General features: G+C 23.3%; 1 protein-coding gene across 2 annotated transcripts; it reads right to left on the bottom strand.

The window, feature by feature from the left end:
* On the bottom strand, window positions 1-11,861 carry LOC114129465 (angiotensin-converting enzyme-like). 2 transcript variants are annotated; one of them, XM_027994208.2, is made up of 15 exons: window positions 11,465-11,861; window positions 9,662-9,799; window positions 9,166-9,324; window positions 8,266-8,368; window positions 8,030-8,173; window positions 7,569-7,760; window positions 7,156-7,270; window positions 5,059-5,211; window positions 4,321-4,445; window positions 4,145-4,243; window positions 4,000-4,076; window positions 2,804-2,964; window positions 1,679-1,801; window positions 730-911; window positions 1-667 (listed from the first exon to the last, which is right to left on the bottom strand). In XM_027994208.2, the coding sequence occupies exons 1-15, from the start codon at window positions 11,555-11,557 to the stop codon at window positions 567-569; spliced, it is 1,965 nt and encodes a 654-aa protein (XP_027850009.2). In that variant the 5' UTR covers window positions 11,558-11,861; the 3' UTR covers window positions 1-566. The 2 variants fall into 2 exon arrangements, with proteins under 2 accessions (XP_027850009.2, XP_027850010.2); XM_027994209.2 differs by lacking the exon at window positions 11,465-11,861 and having other exon boundaries at window positions 9,166-9,320; window positions 9,662-9,774.

The following is an 11,861-nucleotide window of genomic DNA, read 5'->3' as shown; positions in this document are numbered from 1 at the left end:
TTATACACAAGAAATATTATTATTTTATTTTTTTTAAACTATTTAAAGCTATTTAAAAACTTGCAATAATAAAAACATATTGGTCCCTCTTTTTGTTGTACAAATGTTTGACTTTGTTTACCTGTATTTCTGATGGTATTAAATGTCTGTGTACCATATTTCATGTCAATCGGGCCCCTTGTGTGGTTAGGTTTGTTTGTCTGCAGTATTTTTTTTATCCGTTTTATGTATAGGTTATGATTATAATATTATATAATTGATAGTCCTACAATATTTTGTTGTGTTTGTACTTTGTAGTCATTAATATTACAAACACGAATAACTACAAAACATACTTTTTAAATTAAATCTACATCCTCTTCGCTTTATTTTAAATTAAGTAAATGGATATATTATATTATAGAATTAATTATTAAAACAACATGTCATATTAATGTATTTTACACTAATATTTTACTAATGAGTTACAATGTACAATATTAAAAATACGATACAAATTGGTTTAAAACTACATTATACAATTAAAATAAAAATTTGTAAATTATTATAGTTAACATAATATAAAGTTAATGGTACACATTTTTTACTATATTAAAAATTATAAATATAATTAAGTATTTGTCAACTGAAATGCAATTGTTGGCCTTTGATAAGGGTTCGAATAGTGCTGAAATTATTAAAACAAATACGGTGAGTGTCTTTTAATATTATGATTTGGTTTTTAATTACCTATGTCCTCGTTTAATCTAGACCATCCTATTCGTTCTGCCTTATTTTCATTAATTAACCAGTGTGTGAGTGGTTTAAAATATTCAATCAAAGGCCGTGCGTCAATTTCACTCGTTTTTCCTCCAGTAAGGATTTTAATAACTTGCGGCCATGGTTTTGAATAGCCCATTGACATTATTTCACTAATAGAAGACAAAACATAATAAATAGTGAAATGATTAAGTTTTATCAGACTTTTATTTTTATTTTAAACCGGTACTCGTTCTAACACCGTGGATGAGAATGAAAAAAGTTTAATGTGAGAATTTATCAAAACAACTATAGTTTTATCGTATACATAATGATTTTAACGACTAGTTTCCGAGCTATAACAATTAATAATAATGGTCTTTGGACTAATTGCACCTCTGTATATACTGGATACTATAGAATAGATCGTTTAAAAAGACACTTGTTGTAGTGATAATACAGATGAGATTAGATTTTTTTATATAATATATACTGTAATATATATTATGACATAATATTATTATGTATATAAGTAAAATATAAAAGTATATTTGTATTTTTTTACAATATATTATATACAATTATATCGGTATTTGTTTTCTCATCGTCAGTCAGATTTAAAATCCGTCTTAAAAACATAAATCCACTAGGATTTATTTTAAAATTTAATACTTTTTTTGCAATTTTTAGAGGTTTTAAAGTTATTTTAATTTTGTTTTGTCAATTTTTTCTTGAATATTTCTTGGTGGTATATTTGTAATATGTCTTCCTGGAAAATTAAGCTAACATTTCGCCATTTTTAAAACGAATATACCTAAAGACAATTTTCTATTTGATATTTAATTACATTTAAAACAATAACGCTTTACCGCCGTACTAGCAACATTTAAATTTATTTTACTATCGGCCAAATAAATGGATGATACATTTTGGTTCTTACCTCAATATTCGACCAGCTTCTCTTGAACGGTATATGTCACACGTGTGTAATGGACCAATATGTCCTGATGCTGTACATAAGGCTTCATGTATTTGAAACTGCAGAATTATACTAATGAAGAATCTGAAATAATTGATAATTTAAATTAAAGTATTTAAACGATATTTATTGTTATATTATATCATAGAAGTATAACTTATGTAATTATATGAACATTTTGGAAAAACAGCTGCGTTATTGTCTACGCGAAAAAGTTCTTAACAATATTTTATCAATAAAAAATTATATGAAATATGAATCATACATTTTTATTTACCAATTCAATAGTATTTTTTTATAATTGATAAACTGATGAATTTTATATTAATTTACTCATTAGTTATTTATATTATGTATATTGTATATTTTAGGTATGATATTTTAGATTTTGAGTGAAGTGATGATGATATATTTAGGTTACAATAATAAATGTTGTGGTTTTTTTCTTACATTTTTACCATCGTATTTTAAAGTAGTTAGTAAAAATTTATCATTCTTTAACTTTGCGATTTCTTTTAACAGATTAAATCTTTTTGGTACTTAAAAGTTTAAAAGTAAAAATTAATTTTCAGTAAATAAATAAATTAGTTAAAAAAATAACGGATAAATAGTATTATTTTGTTATACATAATTAAAAATTGAATAACTAGTTATAGGACAATATAATTTTAGATTCTGAGCGAAGTGATGAATGTATTAATTTTATAATGATGTGTATTTTTTTTTATTCTCTAAGTCTGTGTACAGCATAACTTGTCGAAATAATGCTTCAATTTCAAACTTCGGGGATGTTTTTTTAAATATAGTTTATGAAGTTTATATTTTGATTTGTATAACAAAATTGCAACGCGCAGTCTATTAAGTATATTAATTGCTTGGAAATTTCAAATTTTTTTATATTACTTCCTTTAAATGCAAAGTAGAACTTAGATATCTGTATCTTTATAATAGTACACAAGATGCTTATGCTAACATAAACTAGAGTATCCACAACTAAAAACAATACAAAATTAGAAATAAACTAGAATTATAATAAAATTATTTTTGAGCTTTTTATAGCTTTATTCAGTTAGGTGTTATACTTACTTTATGTAAGGAGTATCAGCAATTACATGGTATTTAGAACCTGGATCGAAATCGTTTTCATCCCTGGCTATGGGTGGAATGATTCCTTGATACAATAATTTTAAATCCCACCAACGAGCATTTAAATTGTGTATGCCTTTGGAAAAAACACTCCATCGCCACTATAATTTTACATGTAAATGTCAAATATAGGCAAGAATGAGTAAAATAAAATGAGTATCGCGGTGCTAGATATAGGTATTTTCAGTCTTGTAAAAGTATTCAAATTATTTTTAAATATTTAAATATTTATGTACTTTTTATACTTTTGAATATACTTTTAAAAGTGATTAGGGATATTTAAAGTATTTTAAATAATTTCTCAAATTATTTGTATTTAAAATCAAATATTTATTTTTAAATTCTTTTCTTTTAGGTCATATCTCGTATTTTGTACTTCCAATTCAATAATATTAATAATAATTAAAAAAAAAAATTATAAATTGAGAATGAATGTGTGATTTTAGTTAGAAAATATAATTTATATTTTACATACAAGTATAAAATAATACAAATTTGTCAGAAGATTTATTCAAATTGGTAAAATGATCTCTAAATTAATTTAAAATATAAAATTACTATAAAAAAACTGTTTTGATGGTTAATAATATACTAAAAAATGTCATTAAAAAATGTTAAACGCATCTATAAATAATTTTTTTAATTACCTATTTATTTTTTACCTTTTTCTTAAAATAAGTATATTATTTAAATTTGAATACTTTTAAAGTTTTAAACAGTATTTATTACACGACTGCTTACTTGTCTTTGAAATACTTAGATATACTAGAGACTATAACTTGTTGTGCTAAGTATAATGTATATTAACTTAACATAATATCACAAATTAGATGTGTGTTTACTTCTGCATAAGTGTTTTGACTGTTTTGAGTAGAATAATAATATTTTGTGGGAACATTTATCAGGTATTAACTTACCTTACTTACCTTGTGATGAACATGCGATGATTAGATGCCTATTGCCTATTAAAATCATAATGAGTTATACCTAGACGTTCTAGATAACACTCCTTAGAAAATTACCATTTACAGTGTAATCTAGCTTAATCGTTTTTTTTTTTTTTTTATAAACATTTTTTTATGGTACCTACACACAATTGTCTAGCATCATTATATATTAGAATTAGAATTACTTACCAAATCAACTGAATAGGCAAAAGGTAGATAAGCAATTTTGTCTAAAGCCATTTCCATTAAAAAGTCTATTTGATCTTCTGCAAAAAGAATAATAAAAACATAATGCATAAATTATTTTGATTTTAATTTCAAGTTTCAATCACACCATAATCGTCAGTTATGTTGTTTAATAGTCCAATCCTGTGTAAATGCCGTGGTGTGGAAATAGAAAGAATAACTGCATCACTCAAAGCTTCATGAAAACCTAAATATATTGATTTGCTTGTAATTGATCTAATTTTGAATAAATGTAATAATACAATATTTGCAGTTGGTATCTACCTGGATTTGCTCCTTCTTTAAACAGCAGTGGCTGATCAGAATAATGGAGATAATATTGAATATGAGCCATTTCATGATGTGTTGATAATAGATCATCCATTGAAACTTCAGTGCATTGTTTTATTCTATAAATAAAAATAAAATTGGAATTATTACTTAACAATTTTTAAAATTGTGTTCAGGTTAATTACTTGTTTATATATAATTATTTCTATACTTTTACTTAATAATTGTTAAGTGGAATAATTCTCATATACTTTTACATATTATATTAATAACTGTATAGAAAATAGTATAATAATCTTTTAATTAGATATCTTAGTAAATATACAATTTTAGTAAAATTTAACTGTATTTTAAAGGTAGATAGTTTAATTAATTGTCTATCCCGAATTACCGACTAGTTTTTTTTTCATCTATAGAATATTTAACTCTAATAAATGGTAATAAAAGTTGACTTTTATTTAAGTAGGTAGTTAATTTTTATTAATTACTCATACCTTTTCAATCTTGAACTTTTAAATGTATTTAAAATTCCACCAGCAAATGTCTACGTATTACCATAAAAGTTTATGTCTTTGAAAATTATTACTTTTATTATTAAAATATTATGCAATTATTTTAATTTAAACACAAAATAAATATAAATGGATCACTATTTAATTAAAAGATACACAGAATTAATTAGGTAGTTGATTAATTGCAATTTGTAGTATTATATATTATAATATTTTTTACCTGTAATCATATTTATTGCAAAAATCCCATGCAGATGCTTTGCACGACACTGGTCTATTTGTAGGCTTTTCCAAAATTGAATTATGCCAAAACTCCACTGGCATCGCTTTTAATCCAAGTGATGTGAAAAATTCTTCAGAAATTTGGAACATCCTAATATCATGTATGTATATTTTAAATGTATAACTTATCCGTTTTTTTCAAATAAAATGCTTACATTATCGTTATTATTATATGTCGTGTAAAATATAAGTAGGTGCGAGGTATCTATAAATTATTATTTTTACTCTCCAGTGAACCTACCAAGCATATTGTTTTATGAAACTTTCCACTACTTATACTCACCATACTATAATGTATAATAAAAAATAAATATCTATAACCAATAACAATATATTTAGAAGATAAATAATCGAAATATTACTTCTAAAATAAAAAGTGTCTTGAGATAAAAATAATAAAATAAAATAGGTAACACTATAAAAAGAACTTCACATCATTATACAAACAATATATATTTATCGTTCCCTTCAAAATCTAAATTTTAGGTACCTAATTGTATGAATCGATATTTGGTAACATCTGTGTAATGGGTTGAGTATGATAATCTATAGTCACATAGAATCATGGAGGTTAGGACGTATAAAATATTGACCATAATGCTCTTATCCCCTTAACAAAAGCGTTTTTCGATATCTGTCTCGTATAAAATAAAATATAGATAGTAGGTACCAATTTAATTAGTAACTTTAAATGTACAATTAAAATAAAGTGATCTATTTTTTTTAAAAAAATTCAATAAATCCTTTGTTATACTATAAAAAACAATACTGAATTGTGCATGGTTCATATTATTACCTATTATGGCATTTTATACGTGACTTGATATAATCTGAATTATATGAGTTTTTGAATTAAAATTGTTTGTGATTGTTAAGTTTTTGTATAATGAGTTTAAGTTTATTTAAAAAAAAACCATATCAAATTATTGCAGTTAGATTTCGGTACCTAACAAAACAATACGAAAATGCTTACATTATTTATTTTAATATACTTAATAAATAACAGATTAATTTATGACTTAGTGTAATGCCTAATTAGGTTTATTACGTAGATGTACGTATTTATATAACTAAATGGCCAAAAGAACAGTAGGTTCTATTGATTTATGAGTTTATCTACTATACATGTTAAAACTTTATGTACATAGGATTTACATTTACACGTTATAGAGGGGTTATTTTGACTTTGATTAGAGTTAAAGTTAAATGTATTTTTCAAATTGGCATCTACTTCGATTTTATTTAAAAGGTGAATAAAATAGTAGCACCGAAATGCGTTAAGTATTATGAAGTAAAAATGTAATATATGTCACTTATTATTTATGTTAGACTATGTGATAGGGATAGCTACAAATATAAAATAAATTGAATACTTACAGCAAGTCTTAGCAGTATAATATAAATATAATTATTAATCAATAAGTTTTATACACATAAACAATATGTATACGGATTCGTTTATTATTTAGTTACCTATTCTATATTGATAAGCTTCGCCATATTTGGTTTTGATATTTATTCTCTGGCTTATCAACTAGGTCCCAGAGTTCAGAGATTGACATTTTTAGGAATTAACAATATAATCATTAAGAATAGAATAAGTATTGACTTTGACCAAAAATAGTAGTTTTAGTACGCTTATTTGATGAAATTTTCTTAACTAAAAATATAACGATTTTGAATAAAAAAAATTAAAAAACTTTGAAATCAAAAGAAAATTGATGTATATAGTATATAAATATATATTTTTTTTTTTGTAACAGTTATGTTTGGTTAATTTCTATGTTTTTATTACAACCACTGTTTTCGAAATATTTAGATTCTAATTTACTAAATTTGTATTTTATAGGTGAGGTCTAAGTGATGTATGTTTAACATATAAAGTACAAAAAATGTTTAGTATAATAATATCATAGTCAAAAATTAAATTGACCTGTTCATAATTTGATAGATATATTTGAAAAATAAAAAATGTATTTAGGTCATTCTGCTATTGTTATTTGTTTAAATGTACTAATTCTAATGTATATATTACTTTAAAGGCGTGTATCCTTGGCGTAACATTTCACCGGAAACATCAATACGTCTTTTCTTCGGAAATGGAATCACTAAGTCTATTATGTTTTTCCAGTTTTGTGCCCACATGTTACCTTATAAAAAATATAGAACTTCTTAAGATATATTGTAAATTATAATGTTGTAAAAATGTCAGAAAAGATAAATTAGAAAAATATAAAAATAGATTTTTTCAAAACTGTTTAATTTGAAGTGCGCAATAGTGTAGGTTTTGTTGCATCTATAATATTGTACGAAGTATTTACATTTGAATATAATATTATTTAATTTATATTTGTAAATAATTTTGTGCAACAATTTATTATAATACTAAATTATTATTTTTAATATTTTATGTATTATATTATTTAATTTGTATTGTATGATACCTACCTAGTAAATGCGCTGGAATTGGTCCATCGATTCGAACCCTGCGTGTACCATAGTGAGAAACTAATTTTCGCCGAACGTAAGAGTGAAGGTGTTTATAAATTGGTTCTATAGCTGTCCACAAATTTTCAAGTTTTGCTTTAAAATTTGCATCTTCATACATTGCAATTTGTTGTTGACCCGCATCTTCAAACCCTACAGTCACAAATAAAAAGGAGTGATCTTGCTGATAGGACAATGTTTTAGCTGTATATTATTTTCGTGTATAATAAATACTTAATACATAATATTATAATATCATGTTAATACTACAGAATTATAAGTTATAAGATTTAAAATTATTCCGGTTATTTTATTTTTGTTCACTTTTAAACACAGTATGTTATATTTATTATTAAACATAGCGCAACTAATTATTATTCATCATTAATATTTTCAATAATTAAAAATATCATAGTACCTACCTATTGATCTTGCTGCTTCGTTAACCAATTCCATATATTTTATGTATTTAGGTCGAATTGCATGTCCAATATTATCTCTCCATGAACGCCAGGTGTACAATAGCTCTTCAAAATCTCTTGAGTTAGCCATTACTCTTACTAAATCTTTTTGTATTTTTTTTTTCAAAATTATCATATTACTATGCACACGACTGTTTATTATATAATATAAATAATGAATTATTAATTATTGATACCTGGTTCAAGACTTAGTTCACAATACGATGTCAATCTATAACTGAATGGACATATTTTCGCTTTAGCATAAATATCTTTCATTTCGTTTAAAATTGAATGCATCTATAAAACGAGAAAAGATTAATGTCTATTTTAAATAATAAAGTTATAGTTGATTACAAAAATATTCATACTGTGTAATCATATTTTGTTTGGTGCCTGCTTTAAATATATATGAAAAACTATAAACCTCACTCCCAAATATGTATAAATATTTTTTTTTATTAAAGGTTACGTAGTTTAATATTTAATTTTTAAGTGTTTCGATTAGTGGATGAAACATCTAAATAAACTATTTATTAACACAATCGTATAATAAAAAAATTATTCGAAATTAGAATTTCAACTGTCTATAAAAGATACTATTATTCAAAATTCTTAATTTATGTTAGAAATAAAAAATTGATGATATCATCGTATTTCAAAATAATAAATATAAACACATACCTATATTTTATTGGATTGCTAATAATAATTTTTTAATAAATAACTTATTCCGCAAGAAAACCTAAATTTGAAAAGAAATCTGCTTTTTAAATGATTTGATGTAAGAAATTTTAATGAAATTTTGAAAAGAATTAAAATTTTAAATTCTAAATGTTTTTAAATACTAAAATACATACTAATTCAAAGTATCTTATAACAGTAATTCCATGCACTCAAAAATTTAATGACTTCTATTTTCTAAGTAGTTCATATTTATTTTGTCTTATTTATGAATGACGAGCATTTAGTTCCTTTAATTTAACTTTTTATAACCTATTTTGTATTATGTAAAATAAATTTAGTATTAAATTTAGAATTCAATTTTTCTTTTTAATGAATATTAATGTGTGTATATTATATACATAGATATCTACCTGATTTAGTTTCGAATCTGGTACATTTGATTGGCCTTTCAATGCCAAAATTTTGAGTTGTCTTTGTATAATAGGATCCGATATACGAGTCCACATGAAATCAGAAGCTTTTCTCCAAGATACTCTATTGAACTTTGAGTTCAATTTTTGTTCATCTATCTTTATAATAATAAAGTTCGAAAGTAATAAATATAAAATGTATTATTATTACTATAGTAAACATGGAAATACCTACCAAATAAATAAAATTTATCATTTACAAAAGGAAAAAACAATTATTAAATTTATTACCAAAACTACCATCAAAATTGAAGATGTTCATCGCTCCAAAACATGATTCATATATTGATTTTATACATATTATAGTAGGTACATACCTTATACCTTATATTATTATTCTAAATTTTTAGTAGACAACCACTATTTAACAAATATTTTATCTATATCGTTATTTAAAAACTGAAATTCAAAAATATTTTAATTTGTATAGATTCACCATTTGTTTTTTATTGTATTCCGTTATATTTGTTGCGTATGTCCACTGTGCCATTGCCACTCTATTGCACGAGGCTACTGCTTCATTTTCCCATTCACGAAGGAATTGTGTAGCTTCTTCCATGTTAGTATTAAACCCCTAAATATTAATAATTATTTTACTATTTTATAAATAATAATTTAATATTTAAAATGTAATTCGATTTAATAATAAGAAACTAATATGCAGTGTTAATAATTGTTGATATTTTATCACAACAAATATTTAGTTTCATACAAAGATAAATATATTAATAACGTTTTATTTTTATTTACGATTTACCTATAATTAAAATATTTTAGTTAGCTTTCAAGATAACTTGATGAATTAAATTCACTTTTACCTACTTTTTAAATTTATGATTTATTTATTTATATTACTATTTAATTAAATTATTACTTATTAGATCTAATTCATTTACAAAATTGTCATAAAGAATAATCATTAGCCGTGAATTAATATAATATATTACCAATTCTTCAAGGTCAAAACATTTACCAATATACCTGTATCAATACATTTTGCTTGTATGTATTTTTTTATATAAATGTACATATATTTAAAATTTTAATACATTTATATATTTGAAAACACTTATTTAAAAATGTGCTTATTATTTTTAATTATTTAACGATAATTCAAAATTGTTTATAAATATTTTATGTTATAGGTATGTTTTTGATCAAATTTATTTAAATAAATTTATCTGGGTTTTGGATACGACTAATTTTCAACAAGATAAACATTAAATAACTTAAACAGCATGTGCACAATTAGAGGGACTTGGGAGTATTAGCACACCCCAATTTTAAAATTAGTGCCCTTCAATAATGTTCGTGTTTATGTATCAAAACTTCTGCTTACAAACAAACCAAAAACAGCTAATCATCAGCCATTAAGCTATCAGGCTATAATGAATGAAATAATGTTGTTTGACAATTGAAATTTTGTCGATATTAAATCTATTTATTTAACAGTATTTATTATTTCTCAATTTCTTATTTTTATCTTCTACTAAATAACTCTATCGTCAGTCATATTATTATCATGTTCAGTAGCGACTCAACGCTGTGACAATAGTATCGCGGAGTATTTACTTATATAAACAATCCCGTACTCGATTGTCGGGGTTAAATAGGGTAGGACAAACTTACGGATTTGTCAATATAATACATAGAAAAATATATGATAGAATTAATTCAATGTTAATACAATTATAGGCTCATTTGCAAAATAAGATAAACGTATAGGTAACTATTGTATAAACTTTTACATAACTCATGTACTAGTAAAATTCAATAGGTACTCATACCTATCTGTTGCATTAGTATTATTAATTATTATAAAATATAATAAACATAAGTATTTAATATTAAATTTGTTATAAAACATTTTTGCTCAAAAAGCCATTAAAGTTAATTTGTTCCTTATAACTATTATAAGATTTACCTATTTCAACATACCTAAAAATTCATAAAGAAAATAATATTAGCTAATTAGGTATATATTTTCAAATTAAAAATTAAGATCCAACTAATATAAACTATATTATTATTTTTATTAGTATAATATAATATTAAATAAAATATTAAGTTACTGTTATTTATATAAAAAAAAAATATTAAATAAAAAAATATCTGGATTTTTATCCATAATAATGGTATATATTATATTTACTATTTATCATATCAATAATGAATAGTAAATACATTATGCCTCAATTTTTCTATTTATATTAAGTAAAAATAAATTAAAAATAACTACCTGTATTTTTGAATAATCTAATTCCAGAGAATATTGTATGAAGTATACTGCAAAAACTAAAATAGTCTTCATTGAAAAATTAGAGGTCTTCATTTTATCCTTGAAGTGTTTTAGATAATTTTATCTTTAAACAATAAATGTATGAAACATATGTTATAGCCGTTATAGGTATATGTTTTTTACTTGACTATAATTTTTTAAAACTAATGCTTAAATCAATTTTTAACTGGTTAAAAAAAAAAATAGTTTAATAGCTGTCTTGTATAACTTTTTCAAAAAAAAATAAATACACACTTATAGAAAATGCACAAAATATTAATTTAAATATTTTCACTAAAATTAATTAAATTACACCGAACAACGTATGTATGTCCTATTTGGATCACAAACGGCAACT

Source organism: Aphis gossypii, chromosome X, assembly GCF_020184175.1.
Source record: "Aphis gossypii isolate Hap1 chromosome X, ASM2018417v2, whole genome shotgun sequence".
NCBI classification, from domain to species: Eukaryota; Metazoa; Arthropoda; class Insecta; order Hemiptera; family Aphididae; genus Aphis; species Aphis gossypii.
Note: the sequence above shows the minus strand (reverse complement) of the source record. Positions and strands in the feature narration are given on the sequence as shown.

Excerpts from the sequence above, each read along its gene's own strand:
- LOC114129465 (XM_027994208.2), bottom strand. The coding sequence starts at position 11,557 with ATGAAGACCTCTAATTTTTCAATGAAGACTATTTTAGTTTTTGCAGTA. Across the intron at positions 7,761-8,029 it reads CGAAGCAGCAAGATCAATAG|GGTTTGAAGATGCGGGTCAA; the intron begins GTAGGTACTATG and ends TTGTGACTGTAG. Across the intron at positions 4,244-4,320 it reads TAAAGAAGGAGCAAATCCAG|GTTTTCATGAAGCTTTGAGT; the intron begins GTAGATACCAAC and ends CAATATATTTAG.